At 45.9% G+C, this 18,507-nt stretch overlaps 1 protein-coding gene across 2 annotated transcripts in view; it reads left to right on the forward strand.

Annotated features, from left to right (window-relative positions):
- The window catches only part of PINX1 (PIN2 (TERF1) interacting telomerase inhibitor 1), a 132,236-nt gene extending 114,270 nt beyond the window's left edge, over nt 1-17,966 (forward strand). For both annotated transcript variants that reach the window (XM_004707725.2, XM_045286761.1), the window contains exon 7: nt 17,047-17,966. In XM_004707725.2, the coding sequence (XP_004707782.1) occupies nt 17,047-17,568 (522 nt within the window). In that variant the 3' untranslated portion in view covers nt 17,569-17,966. The remainder of the gene's footprint in view (nt 1-17,046) is intronic.
- The last annotated feature ends 541 nt before the right edge of the window (nt 17,967-18,507 follow it).

Raw genomic sequence — 18,507 nt, forward strand, 5'->3', positions numbered from 1 at the left:
TTTAAGTGGAGAGAAAATGTTTTGAGAAACGATGTACAAATGCGCTTTACACAATTGATGTGTGTATGGATTGGGATAACAGCTGTATGAGCCCCTAATAAAATGTTAAAAAAAAAAAAAAGAGTTAGCGTCTCAGAAACCCACAGGGGCTGTTCTCTCCAGTCCTGTAGGTCACTAGGAGTCGCCATTGACTCAATGGCAGTGAGTTTGACAGTTTTGAGGAGTGCAAAAATGGCTCTTTTGTATCAAAACCCTGACTGCTTAAAACTACTTGCCACAGAGGACAAGGAGAGAAACTCCCGCCTCATGGGGGTGCAAGTGTGTGCTTCCTAGCTGTGTCTGTGCTCCCTGCTTAGTTCCCTTCAGAGGCAAACACGGTGGGGTTGCTCCTGAGAACCAGCCGCTTTACCAGCTTGTATTTCTAGATACAGTGGGGCCTGCACCTGAACGACTGACTACCGGGGACTTCTGGTGGATTTTTATCCAGCCTTTGTCTAACGAGACAGCAGGATGTGGCCGTTTTTTGCCTCTACGATGCCCTGGACATGGCTTCCCTTGCTGTCCCAACATTTTTGTTGGCAAAAACATTTCAGCCTATGCAGCCTGTTTTGTAGCTTGTGTTCAGTGAAATCACACAAAGAGACTGTGACGGTTCACATACAGCACAATGCTTTTTCTTTTCTGTTCTGATGTGTCTCCCCAAAAACAAGCATGGTGGCATGTGGAGTCTAAGCCAGAAGGGGCCATCAGTTCGTTGGTTGAGTTCCTGGGCCACAGTAGGGGCCCCAGAGTTGGCCGGTCACACCAGGGGGCACGCAGATGCCCCTGTTGATAATTGCAGAGCGAGTTTGTATAATGATGCAAGTATGTTACGTGATCAGTATGTCTGGATTGGAAGAAGCTATATTTCAGAATGCCCAAGCTCTTTCCTCCCTACCCTTACACGCACCTGCTAGTCTTGAGATGCCTGAAGGGCAAACACAAAGAAAAATGTTTCCGTTAGCCGTTAGGTTGGTGCTGAATTGATTCTGTTGGATTGGGTGTCACTGACTCCTGGCCGTGTGTTTGCCCCTCATTATGGAAGTGTGCTGAACATAAACGAACGAGATGGTCCCTGTCCTCAAGGAGCTTTAATTTCCTTGGAAAGAAGCAAATTATACGCATACAAAATCTGGAAGCAGTCACTTCTAGCTGTAGATAATAAACAAGAACTGTTCGCAAAGGACCATGCTTGTTAAAGGAGATAGTCTGGCACACGACCTTCCAGGAAGTGGTGCGCGGGAGTGCGCACGGGAATCTGGGTGAGCATTCTAGGCCAGGGTGGTAAGTGGCCGAATCAGTACCGTCCGCCCGCTCTTCTTGAGAAGGGTTTAACGTACACAGAGAAGAAATAGCCAGTGGGCCTCAGCAATCCTATCATCTGGACACGTCCCACAAAATCACATCTACCACAATTTTTCTCTGTCCAAAACCAAAAAACTCCGCTGCCACTGAGGCAATTCTGACTCGTAGTGACCCTGTAGAACAGAGTAGAAGTACCCCTGTGGGTCCTGAGGTTGTAACTCATTTTAAGGGAGTACAGTCTTCATCTTTCTCCCACAGAGGTCCTGTTGGATTCTCACTGCTGACCTTGTCATCAGCAGACCAACTCATAACTCACTACACCACCAAGATAGCTGGGGACCATATCTAACGCCCAGGACTACTTCAAGATATAATTTGTGTGTGTCAGAACGGCGCAGTGGAAACGTATGGGGCAAGTACAGAAGGTTCTTTCAGACTACTTACTTGCCAAACCTTCTTAGCCTTTCATAAAAAGCTAATCCAACACAAGCTGATAACCAACAGGCTGTGGTGGAAGGGAACATTTCTCCATCTGAAGTACTGGCCACCACAACAAGTAACATTGCTGCATCCTTGACGCAGTGCTTTCTGTGCATGGGGATTTCACTGGAGGGTCACTGCTGCAGCATGAGCTCTGTGTTGTAACGTGGAAATCAAGAAGCGTCCAACATCTTGTCACTGAGGATCAGCATTACTGCGCGACACAGGCTGGTGAGCTGAGGAGCGCTGCCTGCCCTTCACTTGCTGCACTTGTCCTCAGTAGCAGGGTTTCATAGTACGGTGTATCTGCCCTGACCATCTCAGTAAATTCTCTGTACAGCCGCATTCTTCTGAGGATAATCCAGAGCACGCTTGTAAGCGAGGCATCCTACTGTGATCCCATCTTGTACATAGCGGAACAGCACAAGCGAGGTCCTGGAAACCCAGAAGAGCTTTCCCAGGTCGTTCCTTAAGCTGCAAAAACGACTGTCTAAGAGAAAGAACAAACTCACAGATCTACGGACATTGGAGAAAAGTTGACACGCCTAGTTTCAGGTGCATCTCCGGGACCCAAGAAGGTATGTTAGTTGATATCTTCAGGGCTCCTTTTAGACTCAGTAGTGTTTGCTTGCTTGTTTCATGGTCATTCAGACTGGCCAGAGGTGGGCTTAGGTTCTGAGATGCTCTAGCGCTAATTCTCAAACGCAGTGTAGCCCATGAAACATGGGCCACCTTTTGCTGATGAGAAAATTAAGATCAAGAGAGCTGACAGGGAGGTGGCCTGCCCCCCAGAGTGATCAGCTCTCTGTACCGGAAGTGTCCGAGTGCAAACAGATCAGCTGTCTGTCCCAAAAGGATTGTGGCTTTAGGCGGAAGGTTGTGATTGGTCTTTACTTCATGCTTTGCTTTATGTTTTGCAGCTACTATATTTTGTCAAGTAAATGTATAGACTAGCTTGAGGGACAGAGAGAAGTAGAGTATAAAAGCCTCACTACTTTTTAATTATATGATTTGCAAACTAGAGAATATTGTTTTTTCTGGTGGAAAAGTAATTTCTATTTCTGTTGACAATTCTTCTGAATGGAACTATTAGGGGATTCTTTTATTTGCTATGCTTTCATTCATTGATTTTCTAGGTTCCTTATTAAGGCATATTTGGCCTGTTTTCTTCTGTCCCTGTCTTTGCTCTATTGTCTGCTATTTCCCCTGCCTCCGGAAAGGCAAGTCTGCCTGCTGGAGTGTGACTCTAAGAAGAGAATCTTTTTTATAAAACTCTTGTATTTTCTTAGGTAAGTGTGATGTGATCAGTCAGTTGTTTTTTTGGTTTTTTTTTATGTGATCAGTCAGTTTTGTCACAGGCAGAATTACGTAACTATATGCATGATGGATGTGGTGGTTACGTAATCTGTTGTCAGTTTGAGACTGAAGAGTGAAGGGGTGGAGTTTAGGCTGTCAATCAGGTCACAGCTTGATGACCTCATTTGGAGGAGTTCAGGAGATAAATAGCTCACTGGAGGCAGGACACACACACACTCCCTGGAAGATGTTACTGGGGACAAGGCTGATGGAGCTACGCTGATGCAGCCAGAACTCAGAGAGCTGGAGGAGCCACGAGGAGACCCACGCCAGTGCTGAGATGCTTTTACCACATCTGGATCCACAAGACTTTCCACACACTGGCCTGTGATCTTCCTGCATTCAGTGTCATTGCATGTGTTGCGTGAGTCTGAAGAGGACTTTATAGATTGGCATCAGACATATGGGTTAATATTGGACTTATGGATCTTGATCTGGACTGGGCTGGGATGTTTTCTCAATATGCAATTGCTCTTTCTTATACACATATGAGTGTCTATGAATCTGTTTCTCTAGTCTACCCTGACTAACACAGTGCACATCTAAACTTAAAAGTTCTATATGCAATCTTTTATTCTTTGTGCATCAGCTGGCTTCTGCCTCTGTTGAACTTAAGTATGGACCTTACTTATTCCATTTTCATATTGTGATTTATTGACACACTTTGGGAGAGAGAGGAAAAGTAGCAGACAGGTCTCTGCCACACAGAGACAAGCGCCAGACTAGAAGTCAGAATGCCAGAGGGAAGGGAACAAGGGTGTTAGAGCCTGGCGCCCTTGGACCCAGATCTGCTACTACTGTTTCCCAACCTTGAGACCTTGTGCAACTCAGTGCTCATGTTCTCTTCCTACCTCTGTGAAGTGGAGCCCAGCTCCTCTCGTTGCTGTGAGTCACACGAGATGATATACATTCAGTGATTAGCACATTGAAGGCCGCCTTCTTTGCTGCACCCAGGACCACACTACATGAGAAAGCTGCGTGATTGTCTCTTGGGGCTTGATAATGCTTAGGTTCTGTGAAGTACCGGACAGGTTCTCCATGATCTCCTAAAAGTTCTTCATCTGCAGACTATTGACTGGGCAAAATTAAGCCCTGGCTTTCATTTCCAGAGTCCCCGAGTGAAGCCAAACAGGAGTCTTGGTGGTGCTGGGAGTTCACCACTCACTGGGCTGCTAATCTCAAGGTTGGTGGCTCAAACCAGCCAGTTCACCAGGGAAACATAAGGTCATGTGCTCCCAGGAAGACTTACAGCCTTCGCTGGGGTCACTATGCGTCAGAATTGACTCAGCAGTGGTGGTGGGCTAGGATGAAGCAAGTGATTAAGCCCTTGACTACTAGCCAAAAGCTGGCCATTTGAAGCCACCCAGAAGCACCACCACACACAGGTCTGGCCATCTGCTTTCGGAAGGTCACAGTCAGGAGCAGTTCCACTCCCACACTTGAGTTGGAATTGACTCGATGGCAACTAGCAACAGTACCGTTCACTCGCGAGCTCCGGAGAACATGAGAGAACAGACGAAGTCAGCCAGGGCGCAGGTGTTTGTGGCACAAAGCAGTGTGGAGTCCAAAGGTTAGAACCTCAGAATGCACGGTGTTCAGAGTTCACCCAGGCCCAAATTGTTGGGGAAGGGTTTTTGTAGGGGGTGACTCCTGAGGAAAACAGGACTCTGAAAGTGAGGGTGCTCATCTCAGGGTTTCATGGGCTTGATGGCCTCTGCGCTGAAAGGAGACGTTTTCTCCTCTCAAAATGTGCTGTGCATTGATATTACCAGCTAGACTCTAACTAGAGCTGGGGGAAAACAGTAAAAATGACAATGAAAGTCTCGAGCCAGTTTGGGAAGACCAGCAATAAACAACCCACTCAGTAAAGTATCGTGAGAATGCTGGGGTGGGAGTGAAGAGCGGAGAAGGAGGAGTGCCGAGAGGTGAAGGGAGAGATTACAGCTCTGAGAAAGGTCGTCTCGGGGTGCCTCCTTTAGAAGGTGGCTTTTGGTCAGAGACGTCCAGACGGCCAGGAGACTGGAGGAAGAAACTCCAGGCAGAGGGGCCAGCAAGCTCAAGACAGAGAAACACTTTCATTTTATGCTACAGGAAAAGGGTCATTTCTAAAATGCATAGAAACCTTCGCTGTCAAGTGAATTCCAATCATAACGACCTTATAGACGGACTAGAACCCACTGCCCACGCAGTCTCCAGGGCTGTATTTATTCTTCCAGAAGCAGCCAGCCTTATCGTTCTCCCTCAGAGCCGTCGGTGTGCTCTACCTACAGATGTTCTCAGGCCGAGTGGCCAACCACCGCCCCACCATAGCTCCTGCACGTACATGGGAAAGTTCCCGAAGCTTCCCATTGTGCCTTTGTGTCGTTCTTACTCATGAATGAGAGAGAAGGCAAAGCACCCGATCTATTGCACATATAGGGGGAGATTTTACCGTCCCTTTGTTAACTTCTTGGTGACTTCTTTTCACTTACCGAATTATTGAAGTAAAGAAGAGCTTCTTTCATTTGTCTGGATAAATTATTTCTGGACATAGAGAGTTACTTGTGACAGCGTGCCTACTCCCCAGCGCTTAGCTGAATGGGAGAGGCCTGGGAGCTGGCGCACTGTGCACTTGGTGCACAGAAAGCTGAGGGATTCCAGAGAAGGAGCTGCGCCCACACACCCGGATACTCCTCTTCTCTGTCCCGCTTTCCAAGTGTAAAGCTTACATTTCTTTCCGTATGTGTCTTTATCAGACAGATTTAAGACTTTGGGCATCAAAGCAAAATTGAGCATCTATAGCCAAATCCCCATTAATATTTGTATTCATTATGTTCATTGGATTCAAATATCAAAAATACAATAAAATAAGATGCCCTTGATTTCAAAAATGAAAACAATGAACTCCAAACACATATTAATACAAAAAAATATTTCAAGGAGAGCAGTAGAATCAAAATTGTTTTTCTCTCACCTGCAGTCAATGCCAACCCATTCCCCACCCCCCAAAAAGAATCGTAGGTTGTAGAGGTATGAACATGGAAATATGTAATTTGCCAGTTTATTCTGTTCGAGAAGCCCAGCGTGTACTTGTTCGGTTCTAATGTGATAACATTAGAGAACACACACACACACACACACACTTTCTGATAAAATTCGGGCATATGAAGTATTAATAGAAAATTTCCAGTCAATCAGTATAAAAAGAGATCCTCTAAACCATATGTTTAAAATGGGCATTTGTTAGAAGAGTGTGTATCAAGAGAATTGCAGGGCTTATGTTTAAAATAGATTCCAGTGCCTATTAATAATTTTGCTAAGGCCAGGCTGACTAGAGAAAAAAGTTCCAGTGGCACTCATATGTATAAGGAAGAGTTTTCTATCAAGAAGTAAATTATATATCAAACATCGCAGCCCAACTCAAGTCCGTAAGTCCTATACTAGTCCCTAAGTCCCTCCTCAGACTCACAGCCACTTGCAGTGATGCAGACTGCAGGAAGATCACAGGCCGGTGGGTGCGCAGCATATGGACCCAAGGTCAGTGCAGCATGCCAGGCTCCGGCAGCTCTCAAGGTGGCCAATAAGCCGGAAGGTGACCGGGGAGAGGCAGAGAGTGGCTCCCAGTGTCCCCACTGATAAGATTGACAGGTTGGACTCCACCCCCAGCCAGGAGTGTCGAGTTGACATAAAATCATCTGACTACCACAATCATCTTTTACAAGGGTAAGTGAAAAGGGTCCCAAATTCATACATACATGGTATATTCCAAACAAAATGTGTCTAAACATGTCTCTTCAGAGTGGGCCGCCGCAGACAAGTTCTCTCACCAATATACATGTCTCAGTCTCATTAAAGTGCCTTAGAAGCGCCAGGTTCAATCGAGATAGTCGTTTCTGACGCTATCTGCTGGGCCAGTTACGTTCAAGGCAGAGAGGTCAGCTTAGAAGCTTATAGCAGCTTTGTTGTGGAACTTCTAAGGGGTGGTCTTGATCGATTTTCACAAAGGACACAAGATCACCATGGGCACTGTATTAGGAAGAAGTTTTAAGAAAATTGAGCACTGCAGTTGGTGAGTAAAAGGCTGTCAGGAAAATTCTCGCGGGATTTTTTTCTTTCCTTTCACAACAGTGTACCTCTTCGTTCATCAAAGGTAGCAACAACTGCCCTACCCCATCCAGCCGACAGCCCTGATCTTGCCCCTCCACTTTTTTGTTCCCCAAGTGCAAAGAACATGTACAAGGACACGGATGAGTCGAGTTCCTTGAAGATGCCAGGACTGCCGCGTCGACATGGCGTCCGTGTACGGGCACAGAGCCCTTAGGGAGGGGCAGAGAGATGGAAACACCACTTTCAGACTCACCCAGATCTAGCTGGAGCCTAAGTGGAGAAGCCACAGCCTCACTTTTTGACATTTTGGTTTAATAAAGGTTTCTATGATTTTGTTGCAATACTTTTTTATTTCACTTTGTAGATGATGTTAAGTCTTTCAAATTAAGTCCTAAAATTATTGAATACAAACAAGCATTTGATGGTATCGACTCTCTGAAGTGCCACTGCTGGGTCTGTTCTTCGCCTGTACTTCTTTTATTTGATCAGCTAACGGCAGCCTAGGAAGGCTGTGAGATTTATATAAGGATCTTTATTTAAATCAGATCTTTGGCAAAGGAGTTAGCTCACCATACCTCCCTTAGTAGTCTTCTGTATGGGACTGGACATTTTCAAGTTATTTGTACGTTTATTTTCCTTGCTCACGCACTGCATTCAAGTCACTGCTGGCTCACAGCTGCCCTGTGTGGGTTTCGGAGGCTGAAACCATTTACAGAATTAGAAGACTCCATCTTAATCACGCAGAGCTGCTGTGGTTTCGAACGGCCAACCATGCAGCTGACAGCCCAATGCACAGCCACCACACCCCCAACGCACCCTAGTTTTCAGAAAACTACTAACTAAGCAAATTGGGATGTTCTCAACGTCTGCAGAACTGAGCTTTCCCAGCAGTGAAAGGCACATTTGAATATTACAGATTTTTGAGATTTTAGAGTATGTTTAATGGAAACGTAGACAGACTCAACTTACATTTCAAAATACTAAAAAGTAAATGAAGCTTTTCCCAGTACATGCTCATTTGAAATAAGAGCAGACAGTGAACGGTATTGTTGCTGTTAGGCTCTGACCCTGTGTCCTGCGAGTGACCCTGCCCCAGACGGCACCAGCCTCGTGGTTCAGTTGGAGACCATGGTTCCAGCGACGGCTCAGCCCGTCTGGGTGAGAGTGTTGCAGACCATTGTTTCAGCCACGGCCCAGCCCGTCTCGGTGAGAGTCTTCCTCTTTTTCACTGATCTGCTTTTCCGAGAACTGGCTTCTCCTGATTGCATGACCAAAGTGAGTCTCGTGGGCCATCCTTCCTTGTAAAGAGCATTCTGGCTGTACTTCATCCAACATTAATTCAGATTTGTTTGTTCTTCTAGCAGTCCGTGATAGTTCCAGTTTTCTTTACCACCACCATAATTGAAAAATATTCATTCTTCTGGGCTTTCTTATTCATTGTTCAGCTTTCGTGTGTATAAGAAGCCATTGAAAATACTGAGTTGGCTCAGGTAAACCTCAGCGTTCAAAGTGACGTCTGTGTGCAGAGCCAGTCAGGGTGCAGAACTTTCCTTTAGTTCTTTAATGCTTCCTCCCGCCACTATCATGATCCCAATTCTACAAATCCAGAGGATGTACACTGGTACAGATAAGAGCTGGAAACATAGGGAATCCAGGACATGATCCCTTCAGGACCAGTGGTGAGAGTGACAATACCGGAGGGTGGAGGGAAGGTGGGGTAGATAGGGGGAACCGATTACAAGGATTTACATATAGCCCCCTCCATGGGCGATGGACAACGGAAAGTGGGTGAAGGGAGACGTTGGACAGTGTAAGACATGACAAAATAATAATAATTTATAACTTATCAAGAGTTCATAAGAAAGGGGGAGTGGGGAGGGAGGGGAAAAATGAGCTGATACCAAGGGCTCAAGTAGAAAGCAAAATTTTGGGGTGGGGGTTTTAAATCATTTTATTGGGGGCTCTTACAACTCATCACAATCCATACATACATACATCGTGTCAAGCACATTCGTACATTTGTTACCATCATCATTCTCAAAACATTTGCTTTCTACTTGGGCCCTTGATATCAGCTCCTCATTTTCCCCCTCCCTCCCAACTCCTTCCTCCCTCATAAACCCTTGATAATTTATACATTATTCTTATTTTATCATATCTTACACTGTCTAATGTCTCCCTTCACCCACTTTTCTCTTGTCCATCCACCAGGGAGGGGGTTATATGTAGATCCTTGTCATTGGTTCCCCCTTTCGACCCCACCCTCCCTCCACCCTCCCAGTATCGCCACTCTCACCACTGGTCCTGAAGGGATCATCTGTCCTGGATTCCCTGTGTTTCCAGTTCCTATCTGTACCAGTGTACATCCTCTGGTCTAGCCGGATTTGTAAGGTAGAATTGGGATCATGATAGTGGGTGGGGAGGAAACATTAAAGAACTAGAGGAAAGTTGTATGTTTCATCATTGCTATCCTGCACCCTGCCTGGCTGGTCTCCTCCTCGCGACCCTTCTGTAAGGGGATGTCCAGTTGCCTACACATGGGCTTTGAGTCTCCACATCCCCTCATGAATTTTTGTTCTTTAATGCCTGATACCTGATCCCTCGACACCTCGTGGTCACTCAGGCTGGTGTGCCGCTTCCATGTGGGCTTTGTTGAGCCCCCAATAAAATGATTTTAAAAACAAAGTGACGTCTGTGTTCTTGGGCTCCTTAGAGAGGTCTTCTGCTGGTGTCTTGCTTCCTTGAGAGTTGACTGAGTCCAAGTAAGATGATCCTTAACAACTGCAGTCTTGCCTTTGTTTCTCTTCCTACCGTTTATTGGCCCAATGGTGAGGCTTGGGGTGGTCTTTCTGTAGAGAAAGAAATGTAAGTTGAGGTGCAGTTCAAACTGAAGGATGTAGTTTTTGATCCTCATCGGTAAGTGCGTCAAGTCTTCTTTGCTTTGAGCAAGCAGTTGTGTCATCTGCCTGCTGCAGGTTGTTCTTGAGCCTTACTCCCAGTCTGATGCTACAGCCTTCTTCATATAGCCCAGCTTCTCCATTTGTTTGCACAGCATGCAGATGGAGTAAGTATAATGACCGGCTGCCACTCTGACACACCTTCCCTGATTATAAACCATTCCGAATCCCTTTTCAGGGTTCCGTCGACTGTCTCTTGGTCTGTGTATGTACAAGTTCTGAATGAAGACAATTAAGTGTTCTGGAATTTACATTCTTATCCATAGGTTGTTGTGATGCATACAATCAAATGACTTTGCATAGTCAATAAAACACAAGTAAACAATAATAATTTATAAATTATCAGGGGTTCATGCAGGAGAGGGGAGCAGGGAGGGAGGGGGAAAATGAGGAACTGATACCAAGGGCTCAAGCAGAAAGCAAATGTTTTGAGAATGATGACGGCAACAAATGTACAAAGGTGCTTGACATGATGGATGTATGTATGGATTGTGATGAGAGTTGTACGAGCCCCCAATAAAATGATTTAAAAAAACAAACACAAGTAAACCTCTTTCTGACATTCTGTTTTTAGTCAAGATCCGTCTGCATTAGTAGTGATAGTCTTCCACATTCTCTTCTAAAGCTGGCTTGAATTTCTGGCAGGTCCCTGTTGCTGTACTATTGCAACTACTTATGAATTATCCTCAGCAAAAAAAAATATTTTTATCTGATATTAGTGACATTGACAGATCATTTCCACATTTGATTTGAGCCTCCTTCCTTTGGAATGGGCACAAATAGGGATCTCTTCCAGTCAGTTGGCAAATTTCTTGACAGTGAGTGCTTCCAGCGTTTTCATCAGCTTCTTGAAACATTTCAGTTGGTATTTTGTCAGTTCCTAAAACCAGTGCCATCAGAGTTGATGCTGACTCATAGCAACCCTGATGGTTTCTGAGGCTATAAATCTGTACAGAAACAGAAAGCCTTGTCTTTCGCCCGCACAGTCACTGGTGGACTGGAACTGCTGAGCTGGCAGCTGGCAGCCCCCTGTATAATCCATTACCTCATTTTCCACCGATGCCTCCAGTGCAGTGCGGACTTCTTCCTTTAGTATCGTGGGTTTTGATCACATACTACCTCTTGAAATGGTTGAACGGTTGTCTTTGGGACACTGCCTGTCCAGTCCTGCCATCTTCTTTTGATGCTGTTGAATCTTTTGCCAATAGAATTCTTTAATATTGGCGATTTGAGGCTTGAATTTTTTCTTTTGTTCTTTCAGCTTGAAAAATGCTAGCATGGTCTTCCTTTTTGCTTTCTAACCCGAGGTTTTTGCACATTTCATGATTATAATACTTTGTCTTCTTGTGCTGCCTGTTCAAATTCAGCTCTGTTACTTCATCCTTTCTTCCATTTGCTTTGGCTCCTCTGTTCAAGAGCAAATTTAAGAGTCTTCTGACATCCAATTTTGTCTTTTCTGTTTTTGTTTTGTTTTCAGTGACCTTTTGCATTCTTCATGTATGATGTTCTTGATGAGTTCCTGCAACTCCTCTGGTCTTTGATCTGTAGCGGTTTTCTGGAGAGAATCTCTAAATCCCGGTGGGATCTATTCAGAGTCACATTCTGGCTCTCGAGGCCCTGTTTTAATTTTCAACATCAGCCTGAACTTGGATATGAGCAGTTGATAAATCTGTTCCACACTCTACGCCTGGTCTTGTGTGTGAGTCTGGGTAAACTAGAGAAACAAATCCATAAACATGCATATGTGTATAAAAAGAGAGTTTTATATAAAAGGTAATTATACATTAAGAAAGCATCCCAACCCAGTCTAGCCTAAGCCCTTATGTCCAACACCAATCTACAAAGTCCCCTTCAGTCTCACAAAACACATGCAATGATGCCAAATGCAGGAAGATCACAGGTCAGTGGGTGGGAAGTCTTGTAGATCCAGTGGCATTGTAAGCACCTTAGCGCTGGCAGGGGTCTCCACATGTCTTCTCCAGGTCCATGGTTCTGGCTGTAGCACATCAGGGTAGGTCCATGTGGCTTCTCCTCAGGGATGTCTCACAGGGAGGCAGCAGAGAGAAGAGTTCCCCTGCTTCCAAGGAGGAAATGCAGGAGTTCCCACAATATGGGGGGAGGGGAGGCATGCCCACATAGAGGCCTCATTGGCTATGACCCAATTGACAGACCAGACTCCAACAAACTAGACTCCACCCCTTCACTCTTTTGGCTGGTGATATTGAGCTTCTCTATCCTTTATGTGGTTAATTCCAAGTATATAATTGTTTATGTTTTTGTAAAATAAACTTTGTTGCCACAAAGAATCCTGGTATTATTAAATTCTTTCTTTGAAGTCTCCAGCTTCATTTGTAGGATCAAGGCATGATTTTCCAGCTATTATTTCTTGTTTCCAACATTTGCATTCTTATCACCAGAAATTATCAGTACATTTTGATTGCATGTTTGATCAGTATCAGACTAAGCAAATCGATAGAATTCTTCATTTGTCTCACCATTTTCACCATGTTTGTAGTGGTTGGCACATGAAAGTGAATAGTAGTTGTCTTCCTCAAGGTATACGGATAGTATCCTACTACAGACAGCATTTGACTTCGAGGTAGAACTTGAGCATTCTTTTGACAGTGAATGTGATGCCATACCTTCTCAAGTTTTCATCTGCACTCCAGTGAACCCAGTGAGCCAGATGATGGTTTGATTCAGCATGGCCAGCACAGTCCATTTCATTTCAGAAATGCCGAGGATATTGACCTTCACATATTCTGTTTTGCATATTCCATGTTTCAGTTATTAATGGTGTTACAACTGTTTCTTCTCATTAAGGTCAACCGTATTTTGAGGAGGCAGCTCTTCCCTGGTCATATTTTTACAGCCTTCTTACCGAAGGGCCTCATCCTCTTGCACTGTATCTGACAATCTTTTACAACTATACATACGATTTTCAAATGGCTCCACCTCTCCATTTTCCTAGTCCGTCTTAGTCTGCAAGCTCCACTGAAACCTGTGTACCGTAAGTGGCCCTGCTGGTGTGTGAAATACTGGTGGCATAGTTTCCAGCATCATAGCAACATGCAAGCCACCATGGTACAGCTCATTGGCGGATGAGTGGGGGCGTATTTTGATCAGAAGGACAAATTTCCCAGATGTTGGCCAATTTCATGTTTATAGCCAGTTTCCATCTGAGATAGTTAAGGTTTATTGTGCCAACCTGGCCGATAAACACATGTGAGCTTAATTGAAGGGCAGAGAAATAGATGGCTCAGTAAGCCTCGCCCGTCTAGTTCTCAGGTCTCTTGCTTTCTGATGGTCAGACCAGGGTGCAGCTGCCTTAGCCAGTTCCCTGCTTCAGTTGGCAAGGCTTACTGCCTGCAATACATCCCTGAGGAGAAGCCATATGGACCTACCCGATGCAGCCCTGGGTGCTGGAGCAGCTGTGTGGAGACCCCTGCCAGCACTGAGATGCTTACACGCCCACTGATTCAACTTTCCTCCTGCAGTCAGCGTCATTGCGTGTGTTTTGTGAGATGGAGGAGGACTTTGTAGATCAGTGTTGGACACATGGGCTAATGTTGGACTTATGGTCTTAGCACTGGGTTGGGAAGCTTTCTTAATGTTCACTTACCTTTTATGTAAAACTCTCTTATACATAGGAGTTTCTGTGGATTTGTTTCCCTAGTTTACGCAGACTAACACGCCATCTAGTCGATTCACAGCAGCCCGTGTATGTGTCTTAGTAGGACTGTGCTCCGCAGGGTTTTCAGTGGATCATACTTTGGAAGTAAATCAAAGTTCTTCTTCTAAGGTACCTCTGGGAAGATTTGAACTGTCAACCTTTCATTTAGCAGTCAAACATGTCTTAGTCAGGGTTCTTTAGAGAAGCAAAACCAGTCGCTTTGATAAGTATGTACAGAGTGATTTCAAGAGAATGGCTCATGTGGTTTTACACGAGGCTTGCAAGTCTCAAATCCATAGGCAGGTGTCATGTGTCAGGCTAGAGGTTTCTACCGCCTGGTGTAGCCGCCTGGGCTGACAAAGTCGAGACCAGCAGATACGGTGGCAGGCCCCTGGCTCACACCCAAAGAGCTGGAGGTCAAATGATGATCTCAATCAAGCAGGAAGCAAACTAACAAAAGCATTTGTTTTCTTGTGTGAAGGTGTGTGTTTTTCTCACAAGTCTGTGGCTGAGAACCCAGAAACGATATGTAACCTCTGTAGTAAAATGAGGCTTTATTAAGTTAAGTGTATCAAATATTTGTCTTAGGTTTTGACCCTGGACGATCTTATTCGCAGCGTTCTCTTCCTAGGTTACCATGGCTTTTAAAATCTAGATAGATTCCTGTAGGTCGGGAGGGTAGCAGCTCCCGACATTAAACACCCTCTACAGCTTGTTAGTTATTCTCTTGCCTACACTTTCCTGGGACAAATGGGATTTGGGGCTGGCCCCTCCCTTGCTTGTCTCCATGCCCCACTAAGCCTGGTGTGCAGTGGCCGGGGTTGTTGAAGAGCTTCTCACCATAGGAGTCGATGGTTGCTTAGGAGTCGCATAGTTGTTTTCGAGGTTTAGACAGTCCTACTGGATTCAACAAGTGACTAAAAAATGATCCTGTGTTTTCTAATCATTAAAAAAGGCACAATGACCTGGTTTTTGACTCTTGGGGTGGAGGGCTTTTTTTTTATTATTTTTTTTTATTTTTCTGAAAAATTACCTGGTGGGCACCAGCAAAAATGAATGCTAACAGAAAAAAATTGGAACTCCTTCCCAGAACTCAGTTAATTTATTCTACATATTTCACATTTTGAACGTGCAAAATTGACCACATGATCTGGTCTTCTTAGCTCAGTGTAAATGTTTATATTGATTCGTTGAGCAGTGCTTTTGTTAATAAGGTACCCTTCGGTGAGAGCTCTGTGGGCGATTGCCAAGGAAGGCCCAATTATATATGTCTGTAATATTGCTTCTGTTGAGACGTCAAGTGTGATGTTACTTTTCATTCCACTGAGCTAGTTCTTAAGTGCCACTGTGCCAAGAATATCACAGGACCACTTATATATTGTTGTTTTTAATTCAATCGTCTGCACAACAGGGTCTTTGCCAGCCAAGTTCAGAATGATATGTGGCCTATTCAGAACCCAATCCCACGCTTCCCAACAGAAAAGGACACAACTGTCTCTTCCTGTAAAAATAAGCGTCTATGAAAGAACCGGTGGAATGATAAAAGCCTCGGCTTAGCACTCAGGTACCCTGTATTGACTTGATGCTTTGAAAAGGCTCTGTTTCCTGACGCGGTGGCATCTCAGGAGAGAGTCCTAATGATCCGCTTTCCAACGTTGACCTCCAGGAAGGTCCCAGGGAACAGCCCGACTCTTAGCGGATGGGTCCCTGGCCTGGGCTTGACTCCATGACAGTGGGTTGGGGTTATGGGCAGGTTTGGTGTTTTGCTTTGTTTTCTCTTTCACACGCATGATGAAAACCCGTTCACTGCCAGCCAGCCACCATCGAGCTCCTCCCTGGTGGCCTAATGAGTTACGCCTTCCTTCCGGAAGGAGTTTGTCTTGGAAGCGGCAGGGCCGGTTCGACTCTGCCCTGTGGGGCCACCAGGACTCAGAACCGACTCGAAAGCAGGGAGTTTGAGTTGTCCTTCTGTTTTGTTTGTTAGCCACAGTCTTTATGTCCATGCCAACATTTCATTGCTTCTTTCAACCTTTTATGTTGGCATTTTCTGTGTCTTTTCAAGTCTTGCAGCTAAATCTGTTCATTTAAAACTAAAATAATGATCCTATAGGCCTAAGAAGAAGTGCTCCCTGGGGTTCACCCCAGCGGTTGAGAATGAGTAATGCCTGAAAGGCAAACATGAGATTAACATGACAGGGCTTCAGAAAGTCCATAGGGGAAATTCCGTGATCTTTTCATTCCATTTTTCCATGAACTTTTTGAAGCTTCCTCACACAGCCACATAGGCTAGCCCTTGCCAAAGCCGAGGTGAGGAGGGCATCTCCTGCTCCCCGCCCCAGTTGAGGGAAGAAAGGCTCCTAGGCCCGCCTGCCCTTCTGGGTGGAGGATGGCCCACACACGGTTCCAGCTCTTGCACATTCTCCTCCCAAGCAGCTGCCAGAGTGGAGGAGGGAGGTGTTCCTGACAACCCAGATTCCAGGTTGCAAGTTGGATTCTGTTCTCATAGGAAGGATTAACAAGCACTCTCAATTCTAGGTCAACACACACACACAAAGAGAGACCTGGGCATTCCATAAAGTGCCTGAAATACTCCTGGGTTTCCAGTAGAATCACAGAGCTCAAGACTCCCAGTGTCTCTGTTTTGGGGTGCCCCCCCCATGGGAAACTCTTGGAAATAAAACAGTTCCTGAGGAGATGCTTACACAGAAGTTCAACTACGTGATATGCCAGCTAACTCCTGAAGTTTGAGTCTGTATCTCCAAGACTGCCTCATTCACCCAGACAAATGGCCACCTGGTTCCAGGCTCTGCAGCTCAAATGTAGCAGAGGAGAAAGAGAAAAGAGGGTGTTGAGCTAAGAGCCTGTTTCCTGGTGCTTATTTTGAGTGGAAGGAACCCTGGTGGTGTAGGGGGCCACACTCTGGGCTGCATACCACAAGGTCAGTAGTTCAAACCCACCAGCCCCTAGAAGGGAGAATGATAGTAACACCATGACAGTCCTGAAACCCTGGAGAGCATTTCTGCTCCACTCTGGAAGGCTCACCGTGAGTCAGAATCGACTCTGGCAGAAGGTGACTTGTGGAGGCTTCCTGGGACACTTTGAGGTGTAAAGAGTTGACATTTAACTGTTTTACATTTTCCCTTCCCTTAGGAGGAGTCCAGCTGCGCCACACCAGATGAGAACGAGCCGTCCACGACAACGACCAGTGCCTTCACCATCCAGGAGTATTTTGCTAAGAGGATGGCAGAGCTCAAGAACAAGCCACAAGTCACAGCGTCAGCTCCTAACCACTCCGAGGCCCAGAGTGAACGGAGAGGGGGAAAGAAGAGAAACAAAGATGGCAATTTAGAGAATGGCACCCAACCCAAAGCCAAGCGACCTAAAAAGAAGAAAACTCAGGAACAAGAGGAGCACCCTAAGTGTGCAGCCAAGAAGAAGAGAGACCGGGCTGAACAGCAGCTCAGAGGCCCTGGTTGTGACGAGAACTCCGAATCTTCGCCCGAGAACGGAGAGGACTGCGTGTGGCCACCTGATAACCAGGACCTTATCCCAGAGCCCCTAAAAAGGAAAGCAAAGAAAAAGCTACAGAGCCCAGTGGAGGCAGCAGAGGACCCTAGGCTACATGAAACACCAGTGAAAAAGAAGAAGAAAAAGAAGAAAGGATCCAAATAAATCCCCGCAGCCAGGCCTCCCGGCCACGGAGACGTCGGTGCGCGCCAGGGCAAAAACCTTTGGCCTGAAATCAGAGCTGTCGTTGACTCAAGACAATGTGTTCACGTCGTTTAACATGCCCGCGGAGTGCTGGCTCTTACCCTCCCACAGCAGGCTTCCCCAATCAGCTTCCAAGGACTCCTTCTTCATGGTCCAAGCTATAGTTCTCCTTGGCAAATAAATTCCTCCAGAGACCGAGCCCTACACCAGGAGTGTTGCTCCCACGAGTGCACTGAGGCATGTAGGAACGCACATGGGTGAATGTATGTCACAGCCCCGTGCTCTGTGGGTTTCCCTCAGTAACGATGAAGTATGCTTCCTTCTGAAGGGCTTCGTCTAATTAAAAGATTAAGAGTCAATCCTTTGGATTCAGATAGTTCCTTTTGTTCTGCAGCCAAACTGTACCCTTTTGCCAAGTAGGAATTATATGATTACATTCCCAAATCAGAGGGTTTAAAATGCGCTTTGTTTTGGTTTTAAGAGGGGAAATTGTTTTAATATCCTCACTGCCACTAAGTGGAGTTCCCTGAGTAGCACAAGAGGCTAAACCCTGGACTGCTCGCCGAATGAAAGGTTGGTGGTTCGTGCTCAGAGGATGAGCATGGCAGTGGGCTTGCAGAAGGCCAGCCTTGAACCGCCCATGGAGCAGTCCTGCTGGGGGCCGTGGGGTTGGCTCTGAGCTGGAGCTGACATAACGGCAACCAGCAACTTCCACTTCCACTCAGCAGTGGCAGCCACGTTTTCTCCAGAAGACTGTAAATCCAGTTCTTGGGCATTGCCTAGTCTGGCAGCTTCCACCAGGGACCACTCTCTGGGGATCCTGCACTTGAACGCAGGATGTCGGGAGTACGGCCACACGGACACAATCCCCTCATTTGTATCCTAAGGAGGGGGGCGGGG

The sequence above is a fragment of the Echinops telfairi genome, unplaced genomic scaffold, assembly GCF_000313985.2.
Source record: "Echinops telfairi isolate 266 unplaced genomic scaffold, ASM31398v2 ScPeMD7_9;HRSCAF=40, whole genome shotgun sequence".
In the NCBI taxonomy this organism is placed as follows: Eukaryota; Metazoa; Chordata; class Mammalia; order Afrosoricida; family Tenrecidae; genus Echinops; species Echinops telfairi.